Below are 22,887 nucleotides of genomic sequence, written 5' to 3' on the forward strand. Positions count from 1 at the left end.
GTTCAAATTGGGACACTAAGGCAGTTGGTGGAGTATGAACTGATCCAACCATTCTAGAGGGCAATTTGGAACTATGCTAAAGGGCTATAAAACTCTGCATAGCCAGTAATGCTACTCCTTGGGTCTATATCCCAAAGAGATAATAAAAAAGGGGAAAGGACCTAGTTATACAAAAATATTTATAGCAGCACTTTTTGTGGTGGCAAAGAATTGGAAATTCAGGGAATGCCCTTGATTGGGGAATGGTTGAACAAATTGTGTTACATGTTGGTGATGGAAAACTGTGAAGATTAAATTGTAATCCCCTGTCTATTTTTAGATTTTAATTCCCCAAAGTGTAAACCCAATATTTAAAGTAGATCTACCCATTTTAACCACAAAGAAGTGTGAACTAATTACAAAAGGTGTGAACTAACCACAAAAGGTATGAACACCCACTTCATACATTGAGTGGGAGGTCTGTGACCCATGTGTGAAAAAGTGGGCAGTCCTGGAGAGGAGTGCTGGCTGTGATTGGTAGACGTACAATTTAGAGGAGATGACACAAGAGAAAAGGGTCTTTAAATAGCGGAAACAGAGACACACAAGGATCATTCAATTGAGCTTGATCATTTTCAGTGATCAGTCACTCGGAGTTGGTCTGAGGATTCAGTCACTCAGAGTTGGACTGGAAGACGGACACTAGGACTTAGAGTGAAGAGAGGCACTTTAGGAGAGACTGGAAGAGAGATACTTGGACTTGGAGTGAAGACACTTGACTGTGGAATTGGACCCCTGGAGGAGCTCATGCAGGAGACCTCAGACTGCTTTTCTTTGGTCATGATGGTGAGTGTAAAGGCTGACTTCTTTCCTTTCCCTTTCCGGAAGTGTGAACCTCCAAGAAAGGCCAATCGTCTTGAGACTCCTTTCCCCTAACTGGTGCCTTAGAATTTCTAACTGGTTCAGAGGAAGTCAGAGCTTTCTCTCTCTCTCTCTCTCTCTCTCTCTCTCTCTCTCTCTCTCTCTCTCTCTCTCTCTCTCTCTCTCTCTCTCTCTCTCTCCCCTCTTTTCTCTCTTCCTTAATATCTTCCTTCCATTGTAAAAATAAACTACCACAGAGGGCAGCTGGGTAGCTCAGTGGATTGAGAGCCAGGCCTAGAGACAGGAGGTCCTAGGTTCAAATCTGGCCTCAGCTTCCCAGCTGTGTGACCCTGGGCAAGTCACTTGACCTCCATTGCCTAGCCCTTACCACTCTTTTGCCTTGGAGCCAATACACAGTATTGACTCCCAGATGGAAGGTAAGGGTTTAAAAAATAAAATAAAATAAACTACCACAAATTACATTTTACTTTAGTAATTCATTTTGGGATTTAGAAATTAAATCCCTGGCAACCACCAATTAAATATTTAGTCCAACCATAAAAAATTAATAATACCATAAGAATATATAAGTACTATAAGAAATGATAAGCAAGATAATTTCAGAAAAAGCTGGAAAAATCTACAGGAACTGATATGGGACAAAATAAGCAGAACTAAGAGAACATTGTACACAATAACAGCAATATTGGATGTATCTGTATCTGTAAAAAACTTGGCCACCTCTCAGCAATGCAATAATCTGGGACAATCTTGAAAGATTTGTGACTGGGAATAATATTCACCTCCAGAGAAAGATCTGTTGAAGTCATCTTTCACATCAGTGTATCTGTGGTTTTATTTTGGGGGTTTTGGTTATATATAATTTTGTTCTTACAGCAATGAACAATATGGAAGTGTTATTTTGCATGACAATAAAATATATATATATATATTTTTTAAAAGAGGATTGTTTTGGGGTGTCTTCCAGAAGATCTGGGATTTAGAACTAGAGGGACTTTTGAAGTCATTTGTCCCAACATCCCTATTTTACAATAGAGGCACAGATAACTAGAAGCTGATTTGGGATTTGAACTCAAATCTCCTAATCCAGAATCCAGGATTCTGGCCTTGCTCCCCAATGAGTTCTAAATGTGCATACCTTTTGACTCACTGATATCACTCTTAGGTTGTTAATTTCCTAAGGTAATAGGGAAAAAGGAAAAGAACCTGTATGTTCTAGAATATTTACAGCAGCACTCTTTGCAGTGACAAAGAACTGGAAATCAAGGGGATGCCCATCAGTAGAAGAATGGTTAAACAAGAAGTGGAATATGATTGTAATGGAATACTACTATGCTGTAAGAAATAACAAAAAAGTTAATTTTTAAAAACAGGGAAAGAACTTCATGAAATTATGAAGAGTGAAACAAGCAGAACCAAGAGGGCATTGTATATGGTGACAGAAGTATTGTCTATCTTCCTAGAACCACTCCCCAGTTTTTGTCATCTTTGCCAATTCCCTATGAGATGAAACCTCAGAGTTGTTTTGATTTGCATTGCTCTTATGATCATTAGTGATTTGGAGCACTTGTTCACATAGTTAATAGATTGCTATTCTTCCATTGAGACCTGTATGTTCATATCCCTTGGACTTCTTAGCTATTAGGAAAATGGCATTTGGCATTTTATACATACCATATACATATACAGCCATATTTACATATGCGTGTATATATCTAAAAGGAACATAAATTATATTTCATATATCTGCCTCGATAGATATATTTATATGCATATCTATAGACATATTGATAGAATTTACTATTGAATGTTGTGTTAGGTAGGTATAAATCTAAGTCTGATTTCTGACAGACTATTCAGTTTTCCTAACAATTTTTACCATATAGAGAGTTTTTTCCCAAGTAAGTTATGTTTTCCATTTTATCAAACACTAGGTTATTTCCCTGTTTCTGATTCTCCCTTGTCTAGTTTCTTCTTTTGGTCGATTTCTCCATTTTTTAGTCATTACTAAATGGTTTTGATGACTGCTCCTTTATAACACAGTTGAGATCTAGAAGTAATATTAACTCTTAGCTGCCTCCTTTTTTCATTATTTCCCTTGACGTTTTAGATCTTTTGTTTCTACAAATGAATTTTATTATTGTAAAGTGTTCTATAAAATAATGATGTTAAATAGAAATGAGTTCACTAATCCATACATGATGATCCCTACAGATTTAATTTTGAGACAGTATCTGTGGTGCTTTATATTTTCATTTATTTAAAAAATATTTCCCAATTATACTTTAATCTGGTTTAGAACTCAGGAGTATTGTGTGTTGCATACCTGAAGGCCACATGTTTGAAACCTCTGCATATATCTTTGAGATTTTCATTGGGACAGCATTAAAACTGCAATTTAACTTTGGTAGTATTTCCATTTTTATGTTGTTGGCACAGCCTAGTCATGAACACTGAATATCTTTATATCTATTTATGTTTTTTTTTTTAGTTTTATTTTAAAAACTCTTACCTTCCGTTCCTTGGTTCCAAGGTAGAAGAGTGGTAAGGGCTAGGCAATGGGGGTCAAGTGACTTGCCCAGGGTCACACAGATGGGAAGTGTCTGAGGCCAGATTTGTACCTAGGACCTCCCATCTCTACGCCTGGTTCTCAATACACTGAGCCACCGAGTTGCCCCCTTATGTTTTTTTTTTTTTTAAACCCTTACCTTCCATCTTAGAGTCAATACTGTGTATTGGCTCCAAGGCAGAAGAGTGGTAAGGGCTAGGCAATGGGGGTCAAGTGACTTGCCCAGGGTCACACAGCTGGGAAGTGTCTGAGGCCAGATTTGAACCTAGGACCTCCCGTCTCTAGGGCTAGCTCTCAATCCACTGAGCTACCCAGCTGCCCCCCCCCCCCTTATGTTTTTTTTAAAGAACTCTTTTAAATTGAATCCATATGAGTCTTTTGTATGTTTTTGCAGAGTAAGCCTCACAGGATTGTTCTAAAGATCAAATGAAATAATGTTTGTAAATCACTTATCACAGTGCTCGGCATATAACTGGTATTTAATAAGTATTTATTTCCTTCCTATTCTTGTTATTATATGGAAATGCTTTTGATTTTTGTAGGTTTATTTTGTTGCCTGCAACTTTCCTAAATTTATTAATTGTTTTTGTTGGAATGGCTGCTGATTTCTAAGAATTTTCTAAGTAAATCATCATGCCATCAGCAAATAGGGATTGTTTTAGCTAACTGTAAGCTTTTGGTTTCTTTTTATGTTTGTTTGCTTTTTGCTAACATTTCTAAGACTATATAAATGACATTACTTTTCCTTCAGTAATGATCACCTTTTTCAGATTAATGTGTTATCTAGACATCAATACTGAATCATTGATTTTTAATTCATAAGAGTGTAATAAAATGAAGAAATACTAAAGATCCCATGTGAACAGAATCGACTTTTTCTGTAATGATTCAGAAGCAAAGCAAGTTTGGATTCTGCAAAGCCTCAAGGTCACAACTATTAGACTTAACTGAATAAATAATAAATTTTAGAGTAAGAGGGGAATAAAATTTTAACTAGTGTTAATGAATTACCCAAAATAATAATATCTCACATTTCTTTAATACTTTAAGATTTATAAAACGCATCCCTCAAAAGAGCCCTGAGGCTTATGAGTTGAACAGGCACAGTCTGTCTCTGCTCTGGACATGACCTTTTCTCAAGCCCAAGATCCCCTTATTTCACCCTTTTCCAGAAATTTACATATTCAGGGCTGCTTTCTTATTTGATTCAGCTAGGTCTCCCCTAGACAAAATCAAGCTCTCCCTACCTATGGCATCAGAAATAGGAAACCAATTAAATGTGCCTGTGTGTGAAGATGCTCCTGTCCCTTTTAAATCTGTAACCCCCTTCCCAATGATGGAGAGCTTAGAAAAATTGCATGTTCCTTGTCCAAGGGCGAACCTCTCTGTAAGACCATTGTTGACCTCTCCTTTTTTCTCCTACTGTGTCCCTGAGATCACTACACTCAGAGGTATGCTGGAGCCAGTTTGAACTGATGGATAAGATGATGGTCAAATTTTCATGTATTTATACCTTGGAAATGGGCAAATTAAAAAGAAAAGAAAAAGAAAGGAAGAAATGGGCAAATGCCTTAAATCAGGGTTTTCTCTTTTATTGTCTAGATTTAAGAAAATGATAAAGAAAGTGCTGATAATACAGATTAAACTTGAGTGCATCATGCCTCCTGACATTTGTTTTTATTTCCTGGGGGCATGGGGCGCTGCTTGTTAAATATTTACCAGCACACCCCTGACTATACCTGAAGTTCCTGTTGCCTCCCTGGCTGTAGCCTTCCTTTATTTCCTTCATTCGGTGTTTCATTTGGGGCTTTCAGGCTTCTTCATGTAGTCTAAGAGGTGTTATAATAAAGGCTTGTTGCTTTACATATATCTGGCCTGTCTGATTCTCTTGTGAATCTAAGACCCATAAACTGAGTAGGACGGATAGATAAGGGCATGTGTTGTTATCCCCACTTTATAGATAAGGAAACTGAGTCTCAGAGAAACGATATGGCAGAGTTGAATTTTCTGGCGTTAAACTGAGCACTTTTGGCAGATTAGGACAAACAAGCTTCCATGACCTCCTTAGGGGTGATTTCTGGATCTCTCCTACACAAAGGGCCTGGAACACAGATTTGAGGGGTTGGGGTTTAGCAGTAACTCTACCTTTGGTGACAGCAATTTTCCAGAAAGTGCTTTCATGCAGGTCTCGAAGCCGCTGATTCTCAGCATGTAAAGCTTGTTCATCCATGTGATCCTCCATCTGCAGCTGTCTCCGGAGGTTAGTGCGCTTGGCAGCTATCTTAGAGGAATAGGTCATCTTCTCGTAGACTCTCATGCGTTTCTTTGCCTCTCTTTCCTGCAGGATGTAACAGGTTGGTTACTTTAGAAGCCCCATTGGCCAGCCTGCCTTCCTTCTCACCTTCAATCATCCAGAGACGAGCTCAGCATGGGGGCATTGCAGGCCACGGAGTGCCTGCCCCAAGCCTGTGGCCACATCCATGGGCTCTCTTCTTATTATCAGCTAGTTTGTAACTACTAGTGTTGGTTGGAGCATGTGGGAAGGGGGGGGGGACAGAGACAGAGAGACAGAAGAAAGAGAGAGACGTGGAGAGAGAGAGACAAAGATAGGCAGAGAGAGACAGAGAGACAGAAGAGAGAGGGAGACATAGAGACAGAGACAGACAGACAGACAGACAGACAGAGACTCAGACACAGTGAGACAGGGAGAGACAGAGAGAGTGAGAGACAGAAGAGAGGGAGACAGACAGACAGTCAGACAGACAGACAGACAGAGAGAAAGAGACTCAGAGACAGAGCGATACAGGGAAAGAGAGAGAGTGTGTGTAAGAGAGGGAGAAACAGAAAGAGAGAGGGAGGGGACAGAGACAGACAGACAAGAGAGACAGAGAGAGATGGAGAGACAGAAAGTATGAGCATGACAGGTAGAGATATATAAAAACACACCTACATCAAGGCATAGAGGAAAAACTCACAAAGAGAAACAGAGACAGAGGCAAAGAGACAGATGGAAACAAAAAGCAAAGTTAGAGAAACATCAAGACAGAAGTAGAGAAAAAGAGTGTTGGAGAGCAAGTATGGATTATAGATCAAGTTTTTAAATCACTGACTAATGTCTGCTTAAACCTAAAGGACTTAAATGTTAACCAAATAACTCCAAAATAGGCACTTGGGAAGTAAATGTGTATGTTTTCCCTCTATTAAACCTAATGTGAACTGGTAAACCAATTAAAAAAAAAAACAACCTCTAAATCTTTACTGAACCATGCCTGTGTAAACAGCCCTGTGCTCAGATAGTTTATCTGGAAGCTCAATTATATGGGAAAAACAGCAAGACACATATTTAAAGCTGAAAGCCACACTAAGCCTTTCTTGGGACATCTTATAATTCTTTTTTTTTTTTAACTCTTACCTTCCATCTTGGAATCATTGCTGTGTATTGGTTCCAAGGCAGAAGAGTGGTAAGGGCTCAGCAATGGGGGTTAAGTGACTTGCCCAGGGTCACACAGCTAGGAAGTTTCTAAGGCCAGATTTGAACCCAGGGCCTCCTGTCTCTAGGCCTGGCTCTCAATCCACTGAGCTACCCAGCTGCCCCCGACATCTTAAAATTCTAAAGGAGTAACACATTGGCTGTAAGTCCAGCATCTGCAGCTAGCCTGGATTTTCTCCCTCCTGACTTTTAGCACTATGGTGAAATGATACCCATGAGCTCAGACTGGAAGAGTGGAATTCTAAAGGCTGGGCCAATGGGGGTAGGCTTCCTGGAGAAAGTGACCTTTGAGATGGGCCTGGAATGATGGGTTGGGATTTGCCAGAGGAGAGGGGAGGGCATCCTGGGGTAGAACACAGCAAATGTGAACAGAGAGAGACAGGAATGAGCTAGGTATATTTGTAGGATAGAAAGTAAACCCTCAAAGAGATACTTCATGTAGGGGATCATGGGAGATAAAATTGAATACGATGGGGATTGACAGATTATGGAGGGCCCAGCATAGGCACTTAAACTTCATATCATAGGCATTGAGGAACCATTAAAAGTTCTTAAGAGGATAAAAACCATGCCTTGGGAAGACTGCTCTAGTAGAATGTGAAGGATGGACTAAAGTTAAGTGGAGGCAGGAAACCGAGCTAGGAGACCATTTTGATACTACAGGTAGGGGACTTCTGGGTAAGCATGGTGGCAATCTAGATGCAAGTCACTTCCTCTCCCCAGCACCCAATGAAATAGACTACCTCAAAAGAACATAAAAACCATCTTCAGAAGAACAGAGGGACTCAACAGTAGGGCACAGCATTGAAGGTACATGGGGTTTGAGCATTTCCACAATATAAGAAGGAGAAAAAGCTCGCAACCAAAGTGAGCTGATCTACCTGCCCCCACCTCACCCAGTCGGAACCAGCGCACACCAGAAACATAGAGTGAGTGAAAGACACCTCTAGAGTGAGCAAGGGGACATAGGTCCTTGGGAGCTTACTAGGACTTCCGGGGATGTACCCCTTAGAGACCTCTGCACACTGGAGAGCACAGACTGCAGGCGCTCTAGCAACAGCGGAGGCTACAGAAACTCGAGAGCTTTTCTCAGGCAAAGGCCTTGCTCCTTAACTCCACAAACAGAGAAACTGCCCATCTCATGCAGATTTCTGACTAAAAAGGAAAGGGAAAACCACCAAAGGGATGGCTCATTGTGCCCAAGACCAACCCTCCAAGAAAAACAAGAAGAGGGCAGTGACTCTTGAAAATTTTTACGGAGGGAAAACCCAGACTACAGAGGAAAAAGGATGAAATTCAAACAAAATCAAAACCTTCACAAAAAGAAATGGAAATTGTCCACAAGCACTGGAAGAATTCAAATTGGAACTTATCCAAAAGATGGAAAACTTCTGGCAAGAAAAATTGGGATTAATTCAAAGAGAGATAAACAGTCTGAGAGACAAGAACTCCCAATTAGAGAAACAGCTAGAAGTCACAAAAAGCAGGGCAGACCAAACTGAAAAGGAAAACCAGTCTTTAAAGAACAGAATTGGGCAACTGGAAGACAATGATCTTGCAAAACAGCAAGAATTAATAAAGCAAAGACAAAAGACTGACAAAATAGAAGAAAACATAAAATATCTCACTGACAAGGTGACAGATCAGGAAAACAGAGGAAGGAGAGACAATTTGAGAATCATCGGACTACCTGAAAAACCAAAATTAAACAGTAATCACGACACCATACTACAAGAAATCATCCAAGAAAATTGCCCTTAAGTTCTTGAACAAGGGGGAAAAATAGACATTGAAAGAGTTCATAGAACACCCTCTATACTAAATCCCCAAAAGACAACTCCCAATAATGTAATTGCTAAATTCAAGAGCTTCCAAGCTAAGGAGAAAGTTTTACAAGAAGCCAAAAAGAAACAATTCATATATCAAGGAGCACCAATCAGGATCAGGCAAGACCTGGCAGCTTCCACACTAAAGGACCACAAGGCCTGGAACACGATATTCAGAAAGGCAAGAGACCTGGGTCTTCAACCAAGAATCACCTATCCATCAAAATTTGACTATATACTTCCAGGGGAAAGTATGGGAATTCAACAAAATAGAAGCTTTCTAAGTATTTGTAAAGAAAAGAGCAGAAATCAGTGGAAAGTTTGATATCCAAACACAAAGAACAAGAGAAACATGAAAAGGTAAATATGAAAGAAAGGGAAAAGGAGAAAAATGTTTTTATTTATTCAAACTCTCTTCTATTAGGGATATAACTAGATAAAATCATACATATATATTAATATATGGGGAAAATGTTACTTGTAACTCTCAAAAATTGTATTCATTATTAGAGTAATTAGAATAACACATAGGGAAAGATTGGGGCATTAAGATGCTATGGGGAAAAAAAGGAAAAAGGGGGGGGATTGATGATGGTACCAAGAGATATTTGAAGAAATAGAAATAAATAGAATAATCTTTTTCACACAAAGATACACATGGGAAGGGGAGGGGAAGAATATTTTTATAAGAAGGAGAGGAAGAGAGTGCTAATAGGTAATACTTAAACCTTACTCTCAGTGAAATCAACTTTGAGGGGGAAGAGCATCTAGATCCATTGGGATCTTGAATTCTATCTTATCCAACAGGGTAAGGGAGAAGGTAAAACTAAGGGGGGTAGGAGGGAGGGAATACAAAAAGGAAGGGAAGGAGAGGGGGGATGGAAATTAACATACCCTAAAAAAAAACAAGGAGGGATCAAAAAGGGAGAGGCCAGAAAGGGAAGCATATCAAGGGAGGGGATTAGGGGGACTGATTAAAAGTAAACCACTGGTTTAAAAGGATATAGAAAGGCCACAACTAGGGGAGGATATCAAAATGCTAGGGAATTCACAAGTGACAATCATAACTTTGAACGTGAATGGGATGAACTCACCCATAAAACGTAGACAAATAGGAGAGTCTGTTAGAATCCAGAATCCTACCATATGTTGTCTACAAGAAACACACCGGAGGCGGGTAGATACTCACAAGGTCAGAATTAAAGGTTGGAGTTAAGATCTATTGGGCCTCAACTGACAGAAAGAAGGCAGGAGTTGCAATCATGATATCTGACAAAGTCAAAGCAAAAATAGACTTGATTGAAAGGGATAGGGAAGGTAAATACATCCGGATAAAAGGGAGTATAGACAATGAGGAAATATCACCAATCAACATATATGCACCAAATGGTATAGCAACCCAAATTTTTAATGGAGAAACTAGGAGAATTGAAGGAGGAAATAGATAGTAAAACTAGACTTGAACCAACCACTATCAAATTTAGATAAATCAAATCAAAAAATAAATAAGAGGTAAAAGAGGTGAATGAAATCTTAGAAAAATTAGAGTTAATTGATTTATGGAGAAAAAATAAATAGGGACAAAAAGAAATACACCTTCTTTTCAGTACCACATGGCATATTCACAAAGATTGACCATATGCTAGGTCATAAAAACATGGCATACAAATGCAGAAAAGCAGAAATAATAAATGCAACCTTTTCAGATCATAAGGCAATAAAATTATAATTAGTAAGGGTACATGGAGAGCCAAATTAAAAATCAATTGGAAATTAAATAATATGATTCTCTAAAATCGGTTAGTTAGAGAATAAATCATAGAAATAATTAATAATTTCATTGAAGAAGATGGCAATGGTGAGACATTTTTTTCAAATCTTATGGGATACAGCCAAAGAAGTACTCAGAGGAAAATTTATATCCTTGAATTCATATATTAACAAATTAGGGAGGGCAGAGATCAATGAATTGGAAATGCAAATAAAAAAACTTGAAAGCGAACAAATTAAAGCCTCCCAGAAGAAAACCAAATTAGAGATCCTAAAAATTTAGGGAGAAATTAATAATATCGAAAGTGATAGAACTATTGAACTAATAAATAAGACTAGAAGCTGGTATTTTGCAAAAACAAAATAGACAAAGTACTAGTCAATCTAATTTAAAAAAGGAAAGAAGAAAAGCAAATTACCAATATCATAGATGAAAAGGAGGACCTCACCTCCAATGACGAGGAAATTAAGACAATCATTAAAAACTATTTTGCCCAATTATATGGCAATAAATATGCCAAACTAGATGATATGGATGAATATTTACAAAAATATAAATTGCCTAGACTAACAGAAGAAGAAATAGAATTCTTAAATAATCCCATATCAGAAAAAGAAATCGAACAGGACATCAAAGAACTCCCTAAGAAAAAATCCCCAGGGCCTGAGGGATTCACAAGTGAATTCTATCAAACATTCAAAGAACAGCTAATCCCAATACTATACAAACTATTTAACATAATAAGCAGAGGGAGTTCTACCAAATTCCTTTCATGACACAAATATGGTACTGATTCCAAAGCCAGGCAGGTCAAAAATGGAGAAAGAAAACTACAGACCGATCTCCTTAATGAACATAGATGCAAAAATCTTAAATAGGATACTAGCAAAAAGACTCTAGCAAGTGATCAGGAGGGTTATTCGCTATGATCAGGTAGGATTTATACCAGGAATGCAAGGATGGTTCAATATTAGGAAAACTATACACATAATTGACCATATCAACATGCAAACCAACAAAAATCACATGATTGTCTAAATAGACATAGAAAAAAACCTTTGATAAAACACAACACCCAGTCTTATTGAAAACACTAGAAAGCATAGGAATAGAAGGGTCGTTCCTAAAAATAGTAAACAGTATCTATCTAAAACCATCAGCCAACATCATCTGCAATGGGGATAAACTAGATGCATTCCCAATAAGATCAGGATTGAAACAAGGATGCCCATTATCACCTCTATTATTTAACATTGTACTAGAAACACCAGCAGTAGCAATTAGAGAAGAAAAATAAATTGAAGGTATTAAAATTGGCAATGAGGAGACCAAGCTATCGCTCTTTGCAGATGATATGATGGTCTACTTAAAGAATCCTAGAGAATCAACTAAAAAGCTAGTGGAAATAATCAACAACTTTAGCAAAGTAGCAGGATACAAAATAAACCCACATAAGTCATCAGCATTTCTATATATCTCCAACACATTACAGCAGCAGGAATTAGAAGGAGAAATCCCATTCAAAATCACCTTAGACAATATAAAATACTTAGGAATCTAAGACAAACACAGGAACTATATGAACACAACTACAAAACACTTTCCACACAACTAAAACTAGATCTGAATAATTGGAAAAACATTAACTGCTCATGGGTAGGAGGAGCTAAAATAATAAAAATGAGCATCCTACCCAAACTTATATCTATTTATTTATTTAGTGCCATACCCATTGAACTTCCAAAAAACTTTTTTTATGGAATTAGAAAAAACCATAACAAAGTTCATTTGGAAGAACAAAAGATCAAGGATATGCATGGAAATAATGAAAAAAAAATGCAAAGGAAGGCCTTGCAATCCCAGATCTCAAACTCTATTATAAAGCAGTGGTCATCAAAACAATTTGGTACCGGCTAAGAGACAGAAAGGAGGATCAGTGGAATAGACTTGGGGTAAGGGACCTCAGAAAAACAGTCTATGACAAATCTAAAGATCCCAGATTTTGGGACAAAAATCCACTATTAGATAAAAATTGCCGGGAAAATTGGAAGACAGTGTGGGAGAGATTAGGATTGGATCAACACCTCACACCCTACACCAAGATAAACTCAGAATGGGTGAATGACTTGAACATAAAGAAGGAAACTATAAGTAAATTAGGTGAACACAGAGTAGTATACATGTCAGACCTTTGGGAAGGGAAAGATTTTAAAACCAAGCAAGACTTAGAAAGAGTCACAAAATGTAAAATAAATAATTTTGACTACATCAAATTAAAAAGTTTTTGTTCAAGCAAAACCAATGTAACCAAAATCAGAAGGGAAATAACACACTGGGAAACAATCTTCATTACAAAAACCTCTGACAAAGGTCTAATTACTCAAATTTACAAAGAGCTAAATCAATTGTACAAAAAATCAAGCCATTCTCCAATTGATAAATGGGCAAAGGACATAAATAGGCAATTTTCAGTCAAAGAAATCAAAACCATTAATAAGCACATGAAAAAGTGTTCTAAATCTCTTATAATCAGAGAGATGCAAATCAAAACAACTCTGAGGTACCACCTCACACCTAGCAGATTGGCTAACATGATAGCAAAGGGAAAGTAATGAATGCTGGAGGGGATGTGGCAATGTAGGGACACTGATGCATTGCTGGTGGAATTGTGAATTCATCCAATCATTCTGGAGGGCAATTTGGAAGTATACCCAAAGGGCGCTAAAAGACTGTCTGCCATAGCACTGCTGGGTTTGTACCCCAAAGAGATAATAAGGAAAAAGACATGTACAAGAATATTCATAGCTGTGCTCTTTGTGGTGGCAAAAAAAAAAATTGGAAAATGAGAGGATGTCCTTCAATTGGGGAATGGCTGAACAAATTGTGGTATCTGTTGGTGATGGAATACTATTGTGCTCAAAGGAATAATAGAGTGGAGGAATTCCATGGGGACTGGATCAACCTCCAGGAAGTGATGCAGAGCGAAAGGAGCAGATCCCAGAGAACAATGTACCCAGAGACTGATACACAGTGGTACAATTGAATGTAATGAACTCCTCCATTGGTGGTAATGCAGTGATCCTGAACAACTCAGAGAGTTACAGGAGAAAAAAACACTATCCACATCCAGAGGAAAAACTGGGGGAGTAAAAACACTAAAGAAAAACAACTGCTTAATGACATGGGTCGAAGGGGATATGACTGGGGATATAGACTCTAAATGAACATCCTATGCAAATACTAACATGGAAAGGGGTTCTGATCAAGAATACATGAGATACCTAGTGAATCTGCGCATCAGCTATGGGAGGGGTGGGGGAAGGGGAAGGAGGAATAGAAAATTATTTTTGGAACCAAGCAACAATGTTTGAAATTGAAAAAATAAATTTAAAAAATAAAATAAAAATTTTAAAAATTAACCTGTAAGAGACCAGAAGAAAATACTACTTTTTGTGGGCACCTTGGTGAATCAGTAGATTGAGAGTCAGGCCTAGAGATGGGAGGTCCTAGGTTCAAATCTGGCCTCAGACACTTCCCAGCTGTGTGACCCTGGGCAAGTCACTTGACACCCATTGCCTAGCCCTTACCACTCTTCTGCCTTGGAGCTAATACACAGTATTGACTCCAAGATGGAAGGTAAGGGTTTAAAAAAAAAGACTACTTTTTAAATATCAAAGAAGCAGCTATAACTACAAGGTAGAGGATGGGTAGGTCTGAAATATAGCCTAAAGTAGGAATACAGATCATCAATACGATGCCAAGATGTTATGATTCTTTCCTATAGGAAAAGAAAAAATTCCAGTGGCTACTTCCTCTCAATTTTTAGCACAGTGGACAGAGCACCATACCTAGAGTCAAGAAGACCTGAGCTTAGGTCCAGCCTCACTTACTTATTAGCTGTGTGACTCTGGGCAAGTCACTTTACCCCATTTGCCTCCATTTCCTTATATGTCAAATGAGCTGGAGAGGGAAATGGCAAATCACTGCAGTATCTTTGCAAAGAAAATCCCAAATGGGGTCACAAAGAGTCTGACATGAATGAAACAACTGAATAAAAACAAAAGAAAATATCACTAACGGGGACATTCAGGTATGTGTCTGTGTCTAGAGCAGGCAACAGGATCTCAGATTAACAGTGAAGGCATGCTTTACTCTCTCTGTGCCTTTCTCCAGTGCAAACAGTAAGAGCTGCTGGCACAGGACACTAAAAGATGCAAGGAGCTGTAGACCACTAGAATCTTTCATACCAGCCTCCTAGGGAGAAGTGAGGCTGAGGCCAAAGGCAATTTGGTAATGCAGTGGAAAGAGCATTCAGCTTGAAGTCAGAAGACCTGAGTTCAAATCTTTCTTGAGACATTTACTAGCACTGTAACCTCAGACAAGTCACTTAACATCTCTTAACCTCACTTCCTTCATCTGTAAAACAAGGTCAGACTCAATGTCCCTTAAAGTCCCTTCAAGCTCTAAATCTATGATCTTATCAACTTAACATTAGGCAGTAGCTGATGATTCACTTCTGACCTCTTTCAGCACCAAATTTCCTGCTTCTAGCATAAGGCTAATTCATCCTAAAATATTTATAACTCATGTTCCCCTGCCCTGGGGCATTTGCATCAGCAAAAGAGAACTGAAGGGACAAGGGTAAGATTTAACCCAAAGGAATGACTCCTTAATGGTAAATTTTAATTTGCCAGGGCTTACTATAGGGAGTTACGTTTATTGGGGATAGAATGAAAAACAACCATGTTGCATACAGCATTGGAAAAAAGCACTGGATTTTCCATCAGAAAACTCTAATGATTATAAATGAACATTCCAGTGCAAATACCAACTTCATAGAAATGGGTTTGGATCAAGGACACATGTGATATCAAGTGGAATTGCACATCAGCTATGGGAGGTGTGAATTTCAAAACTACTCCACCCTATTCAGACCATTCTTTAGAAGATGGGGGTATTCCTCAGGGAGGAGTAATATCTTTGGTATGGAGGGCTTGTCGTGCCCTCCTAGGGCAGCTCTCCAGCCTCTGACCCTCACCTGACACCCAGGCTCTCACTTGTGGTTCCTAGTAGCTGCTAGCATGCGGCAGCGGCCACACCCTGGACAACGGCTTCGACAAGCCGGCTAAACCTTGTGAAGGTAGCCATCGGGTCGTCATCGACCCCTGGTGAACTAGGGCTTTGCTCACCCAGCATGTGAAGATTGCTTCGGCAGAACAGGTGGAAGAAACCAACAAGAAGGTTCAACGGCTGAGATGGCAATGCAGCAAGGCACTGTGGAGTGCTTAGGGCGTGTTGGAGCACAAAGGACAACACAGCCATCCAATTCAGCTGAGGAAGTCTCCAGGTGTAACGACTTTTCGTGCCACTGGACCCAGGCTTCCAATGCCGAGAGAATGGGACTGTCTCTGTGCATTGACTTTTCTACTTAAATCTTCATGCACAAGTGTCTTTGTGCACAAAAACGCACAAAGACAATCATCATCCTCGGTTACCAAGAGACTACTACCATGATCAATAACAATAGAGATACCTGGAATAACAGAATCAGGTCTTGGAAACTACATTCTCCACCCTACTCAGGGTAACAAGATTAGGAAGGGCTGCAGCCAAATTCAAGATTTAATTATTTGAGAATATGGCCTTCAACAGACATGTGCAAAAAGGACAGACCTCTGGGTGGTCCTAGGTCAAGCTAGAGCCATCATTGGCACATGTGAGATGCAGGAAGTGAGGTAGAGAACAGCCTCTGGAGTTCTTGTGACTTCCTGTGAGGAGGGCTAGAGGCAGTTGGAGGCTGGTGCTTGGAGTTGGAGGAGCCCGCGGACTGTTTTTCTCCAGATTGGTCACATGAGTGATAAGGACTGATCTTTTTCCTTGCCTTGGCTATCCAGGGCCTTAAAGCCCACTTTGGCTCTGCCTGGGCAGAGTGGGTACTGAAAACCTCTTTCCTTCTCTCCCCTTTCCTTTTCTCTCTCTCTCTCTCTCTCTCTCCCTCTCTCTCTCTCCCTCCCTCTAATGCTTTCTTCCTCCTGTTTGTAATTAAAACACCTTAAAAAAAAGTTGGCAGCTGACTTGAGTGTTTCATTTAGGAATTACATAAGTGAATTCCTTGGTGACCTTAAATTAATATATATCAGTCTTTTAAAGTGATTTCAATATCACAGAGGGATGGCGGGAGGGGAGGGAAGAAAAGAAAATTATTTTTGTATCCAAGAAATAATGTTTGAAATTGACCAAATAAAAATAATGTTTAAAAAAATACTACAGGTAATCAGCAATACAGGTATACGATAATTGAAGCTATCCATGGGAATAATTATCACACTAGAGGGAAACTGGAAACAATACAGGCTTTATCCCTACATCCTAGCAGAATGTAGAAAAGAAGTGTTTAGGGTGACATGAGATTAATGATAAGGTTTTTTTTTTGTTTGTTTGATGGTCTGATAGAGATCTCCTTCGACCATCACTTACCACCCTCTGCTTTTCCTTCTCTTTGTCTCGAAGCAGGAAGAAGTCTAGGTCTGGGGACATGTGGAAAGGGTTTCCTCCCTCATCTGTGGTAGAAAAGAAAAGCAGGAAGAAAATCAATTCCTTTCTGCCTACAAATATGAAAAGATCTTAACTCAAAGACCATCATGAAACAAGGATTATTACCTTGGTTTCCCTCATTGACTGTGGTCTCCTTTGATACTTCTATAGCCCCGGTTACAGGACCACTACACAGAGTCAAACGCAGGTCTTCTGGAGAGACAAAGCATCACAATGGATCAAGCCTCTCTTTGTAAGGTGTTTTCCACTTATTTAAACCCATTCTTTCCCTCAATCTTTTTTGCAACTACTTTGTTATGTCGGTTCTCCAGAAGTTATTCTCCCTTTGCTTATAGCAGGCCAATGAGCTAAGTAGTGAGATGAGTATTTTAAAGCTCATTTTACAGATGAGAAAACAGAAAGTCAAAGACTAACTTTTATGGTTCCTGACAACCCTCTTCTTATCTGGTTAACTTTTTGGCCATGGCCATGGTCTAGTTCTACCTTTCCTGCCTCCAAGATAATTCTCTTGTGAACTCTCTGGGTCCCACTGTGAAGTTCAGCCCTAGAATGGTCCACCTCTTAGTGCTACTATAAATTCTAAGGTTAAAAAACCTGGAGAAGGTGGTGGAGAACAGAATGCTTCAAGAACTGCTTGAGGTCCTACCGTCCAAGGTCGCGATCTTCTGGGATGGAGATGGCAAGATCTTCTGGGATGGAGATGGTAAGATCTTCTGGGATGTAGATGGTAAGATCTTCTGGGATGCAGATGGTATGATCTTCTGGGATGCAGATGGTACGATCTTCTGGGATGCAGATGGTACGATCTTCTGGGATGCAGATGGTACGATCTTCTGGGATGCAGATGGTACGATCTTCTGGGATGCAGATGGTACGATCTTCTGGGATGTAGATGGTACTGCTGCCATTTTGAAGGAGTGGGATTGTTAAAAACTCTTCCTTCAAGAGATCACCTAATGATGTATCACTCTTCCTGTGTCATTCAGTATGGATTCTGGCTGCTGAAGAACCTGAAGAAGGAAAAGATGCCCAGTGAGCAACCTTTGTTAGCAGAGGCAGGATACTCCTTACCTCAAAGCACTATGGTGAAAACAGAAAAAAAAAAGCATAGGGCTTGGACTCAGAGGTTCTGGGCTTACGTCCTAGATGTGAGAGATTGTGGTATCCAGAAAGTCACTTCCTCTCTCAAGGTCTCCATTTTCTCCTCTATAAAATCAAAGAGTTGGAACTTGGACCAACTGGTGCCTAAGATAACTTCTAGTTCTAAATCCTCACTAGTGTCCAAGTTTGGCCAAAACATTAAGAAGGCTTTGAAGTCTAGCCATGTTAGATGGAATGATGCTTCTAAAGGAAGAATACTATTGGTATTAGTATTAGTCATTCAACAAATATTTACTGAATACATACTATATGTTAGGAAATTTTATAGGGTTGATATGATGATCAAATGAAATAATCTATGTCAAGTGCTTTGCAAACTTTAAAATGCTATGTGAATGCCAGGAATTATTATTACAGGATCATAGAATTTAGATGTAGAAAAGATTCCTTAGAAGTTATCTACCCACCCCTTTCATTTTATAAGCAGGGAAACTGAGGCCCATAGAAGCTAGAAGCCTTGTTCAAGGTCAATTGGAGTGATTATAACAAATCACAAATTTCTATATCACTTTAAGATTTACAAAATTCTTTCTTTGCTACATAACTCTGTATGTTAGGGAGTATAAGTATTATTATCTAACCTCTCCCTCATTTTACAGATGGAAAAACTGATCCTTATTAACCTGTCCAGGGGTCACACCACTGATATATTACTAGACTTGGGATTCAAACCCAGGTCTCTCTTGAGTTCAAGTCTAAGAATCAAATCTAAAGCCTTAGAATTCAAGTCTAATGCTTCCTCTCTCCAGCAACATGCATTTTATTCATCAACAATTCTAGACTAGGGGCAATGGTGGGTGCTGAGAGAAACATAAAAATAAATGGCATGGTCTTTACAATCCATTAGGGGCCATAACACATGACCACAAACACCTATAATAATATACGATAGAATATAATAAAGGCCATGATGGCAAAATTCTTTTCAAGATTGTAGACTAAAAGCATTATTTCCATCTGGGAGATCAAAGAATATCTCATGGAGTAGGTGGGAAGAGACATTTATTTACTTCCCAGAATGGTAGATATGGAAGAGAATGGAAGAGTTCTTTGGTCTTAACTTGTTTTGGTTTTTTTTTGCAGGAGAGGAAACTAAAGCCTCAGAGAGAGGACATGACTAGATCAGTTAATAGCAAAGTGAATAAAAGTATAAAGGATATGTAAGGATCTATAGATAAAATATGAATATGAAATAAAAGGTAATAGCAAAGCTGGAGCCCCTACCTACCCACCATAATGTTCTTTCCATGATCACAGTCAATCACACTATTACAGCTGTTGACAATGTGTGTATTGGGAGCAATGGTGGGATATAAGCAGCTACAGGGCACAGTAGTTAAGAGTGCAACCCTTGTCGTCAGATAGAGCTGGGGTGAAACCCTGCTTCAAGTACCTACTGGCTGGTTGGCCCTCATCCAGTTTAGTCTCTCTGCCCCTCAATTTCCTTTGTCAAAAGTGAGCGTTGGCTTCTCCCTCCTCTCCTGGGCTTTCAGCTCTAAATAGATGGTGCTTTAAAGAGCCCATTCTCTCCTCCAAGAGCATGCCCAGTACTCAGCCAGGAGAAGGAAGAAGGAGCAACCTTCAATGGTTAGTGTGCTGGGGCTGGAGACAAAGGGCTGAGGTTCCAATCCTAGCTCTGATACCACCTGTTTGACCTCATGCCACTCACCTAACCTCACCTTACCCCAGATTCTTCATCTGTAAAATAAAAGGCTTAGATCAGATGAGCTTATCTAAGGTCCCTTCCGATCTTAATCCTATGAGCCTCTTCAGTAAAAATGGACAGCAAGTTGGCACAGCAGAGTGCCAGGCCTGGAATCGGAAGGACCTTGGTTCAAATTTGGTCTCAGATACTTTCTAGCTGGGTGACCTTGGGCAAGTCACATAATCCTGTTTGTCTAGTCTAACCCATACTACTCTTCTGTCTTAGATCTGTTACTAAGGCAGAAGGTATAGGTTAAAAAAAGGGTGGGGGGAGCAGTCGGGTAGCTCAGTGAATTGAGAGCCAGACCTAGAGACAGTAGGTCCTAGGTTCAAATCCGACCTAAGACACTTCCCAGCTGTTTGACCCTGGAAAAGTCACTTCACCCCCATTGCCTAGCCCTTACCACTCTTCTGCATTGGAACCAATAAACAGTATTGATTCCAAGATGGAAGGTAAAGGTTTAAAAAAAACAAAATAAAAAAATAAACTCTTTGGGGCAGCTATGTGGTTCAGTGGATTGAGAGGCACATCTAGGGATGGGAAGACCTGGGTTCAAATCTGACCTCAGACACTTCTGAACCATGTGACACTGGGCAACTCACTTAATCCTGCCTGTCTAGCCTTTGTCCTTCTGTCCTGACATTGTTATTAAAACAGAAAGTAAGGGTTTGTTTTTAATTGAGCTGAAATGAGTAGAATTGAATGAAAATCTGACTGAAGATAATTGGAAGTGGCAGTGGTCATGCAGGGAAGTCAGCTGTGTGCCAAAGGGCACATGGGGTAGGGCTTGAAGCCCTGCCTGCTGAAATCTCAGCTTTCTCAAAATCTGGGCTAGGACTGCAATTATTAAAGGTGCAGTTTATTTTTTATTTTTAATTCTTATTTTAACCTTCACTGTCCGTCAATCAGTTCTGTGTATTGGTTCCAAGGCAGAAGAGCAGTAAGAGTTAGGCAATAGAGATTAAGTGACTTGCCCAGGGTCACACAGCCAGGAGGTATATGGGGTCATATTTGACCGCGGGACCTCCCAGCTCCAGGCCTGGCTCTCTGTCCGCTGAGCCACCTAGCTGTTCCCAAAACATGCAGTTTAATTGGAGAGTCTTCCTCCCCTCTTCTGCCTTTCCCTGCCCAGTCCAAATCAGGGCTCCAGCCTCAAATATCTTGCGTGAATTACATCTATGGCTACCCCAGCTCCTGACCGCTTTGGGAAATCACTCTTTTGGTCTCCTTCTAGACGCTTCTACAGGAAATAGATAGCAGAAAGGCCCTTTAACCGTCGTTTAAGCAGAAACGGGGTGAGGTGGGGGTGGGAGGGATTTGGGAATTCGCGGAGGGGGGGGGGCTAGAGTCCAAGGAAGCCTCGAGATTTGCCGGAAAGCCTCACAAACTGAGGTCATCTTCCCCCAGGATCCCCCACCCCCGACCTCTTTCGACTATATCGCTGCTCCCCCCCAACCCACCACAGCTTTTGAGGGGTTTGTTTTTGCTGAAAGAACTAGAGAATGCCGGGCTGTTTCCCCACGCGTGGACTCACCCACTAGCTCCGGGGTACAGTGACTCCCCCAGTACAGCGTCTATCTGCTATCTGGGGGGCGCAGAAGCAGCTGCAAGAGAGAGGCCAAGAGAGCGCGGGCTCTGCACCCCCTTAAAACGAGTTGAACCTTGCTCAGGTGGTGTTCTTTAACTTTGTTTACGTTGCTATGGCAACTATTCAGCCAGCTCTCCCGGAGACAGGTTGTCACAAAGCCTGGGGCGCCGCCAGTGGTGAGGGAAGCCTGGAACTGAGAGCGGCATCCATCGGATTTTACCAGTCCTATTGTAGGCAGGATCCAGGTTGTATTGGGGTTAAGGAAGCGGATTCGAATTAGGTTTCCTTTTCTGACTGGAAGCGACCTTGTGGCCCCTCTAAATCCACCGTCTTCATTTTATACAAGGGGAAACTGAGGATGAGAAAAAGGAAAGTGCTGATGGGAATTGTTAAAAAATGCTTTCTGTTCTGAGACTGGAGAACCAGATTCGAATCTTGCCTCTGTCCCTTGGCAGGAAGTTGGACTAGATCAAGGGTTTCTACACTTTGGGGGCATTATGGACTCCTTTGGCAATCTGGTGAAGCCGGGGGCCCCTTCTCTGAGTAATGTTTTTAAATGAATAAACCATCCTTGAGAGACCCTGCTATCCCAGAGATTGTCTTTTGCTCTTAGTTCAGTTCCTGTCACAGAGGGGAGGCTTAAGGAAACCAAAGATTAGTGCTAGTCAGGCTCTGATCTTTTCCCTCCCATTCCTACAAAAATCCCTAGGTGAAGAAGCCCTAGACTAGATAACTAATGGCCCCTCCCTGCTTCAGACCCAGTGATAGACTCTACAAACCAGTGGGCTCCCACTATTTCATTTGGCTCTCATAATTACCCAGAGGGATTATCAGCAAAGTGTTAACTAACCCCTTTTTATTAGGAGGAAACTGAGACCAAAAGCACTAGTATCCTGCTCAAGGTGGGTAGTGGCAAAGCCAGTTTTAGCATCCAGGCCCTTTGAATCCAAATGTAGCTACAGCAATACTTGAGGGTCCCAGATTTTACCTTTCTAGGTATCTCCTCTAATAATGCAGATCCCATTCTCCTAAAGCAGTGGATAGAGGACAGGGTCTGAAGTCTGGAAGACCTGAAATCAAATACAGCTTCAACTGTGTGACCCTGGGTTAGTCACTTAACTTCTGTATGCTTCAGTTTACTCTGCTGTGAAATGGGGATAATAACAGCACTTACCTTGTAGGGTTGTGAGGATCAAATGAGATAATTCTAAAGCATTTAGCACAATGCCTGGGACATATTAAGCTCTATAGAAATGTTTTTTCTCTTCTTCCTTCTCCTCCTCTTCCTTTTTTTCCTAAAGCATGAATGTGATCAGATTAGTTCTTTATTCAGGAAGCTCCAATGGCCCTTTCTTGCCTCT

General features: G+C 40.2%; 1 protein-coding gene and 1 long non-coding RNA gene across 4 annotated transcripts in view; one reads left to right on the forward strand and one right to left on the reverse strand.

Moving 5' to 3' along the window:
• LOC130455457 (uncharacterized) overlaps positions 1-5,615 on the forward strand; it is a 36,191-nt gene extending 30,576 nt beyond the window's left edge. Inside the window, exon 3 of the long non-coding RNA XR_008913437.1 lies at positions 619-5,615. This is a non-coding gene — a long non-coding RNA (uncharacterized LOC130455457). The remainder of the gene's footprint in view (positions 1-618) is intronic.
• The window catches only part of CFAP100 (cilia and flagella associated protein 100), a 54,487-nt gene extending 31,891 nt beyond the window's left edge, over positions 1-22,596 (reverse strand). The window contains exons 1-6 of one of the 3 annotated variants that reach the window (XM_016424512.2): positions 22,515-22,596; positions 21,473-21,878; positions 17,719-18,082; positions 17,178-17,264; positions 16,995-17,077; positions 5,576-5,768 (exon numbers count right to left, since the gene is read on the reverse strand). In XM_016424512.2, coding sequence (XP_016279998.1) covers positions 5,576-5,768; positions 16,995-17,077; positions 17,178-17,264; positions 17,719-17,980 — 625 coding nt within the window. In that variant the 5' untranslated portion in view covers positions 17,981-18,082; positions 21,473-21,878; positions 22,515-22,596. Of the gene's footprint in view, positions 1-5,575; positions 5,769-16,994; positions 17,078-17,177; positions 17,265-17,718; positions 18,083-21,472; positions 21,879-22,514 lie in introns of those variants that run through there. The other 2 variants (XM_056804711.1, XM_056804710.1) reach the window with 2 other exon arrangements.
• Positions 22,597-22,887: the final 291 nt, after the last annotated feature.

This window comes from Monodelphis domestica, chromosome 7, assembly GCF_027887165.1.
Source record: "Monodelphis domestica isolate mMonDom1 chromosome 7, mMonDom1.pri, whole genome shotgun sequence".
In the NCBI taxonomy this organism is placed as follows: domain Eukaryota; kingdom Metazoa; phylum Chordata; class Mammalia; order Didelphimorphia; family Didelphidae; genus Monodelphis; species Monodelphis domestica.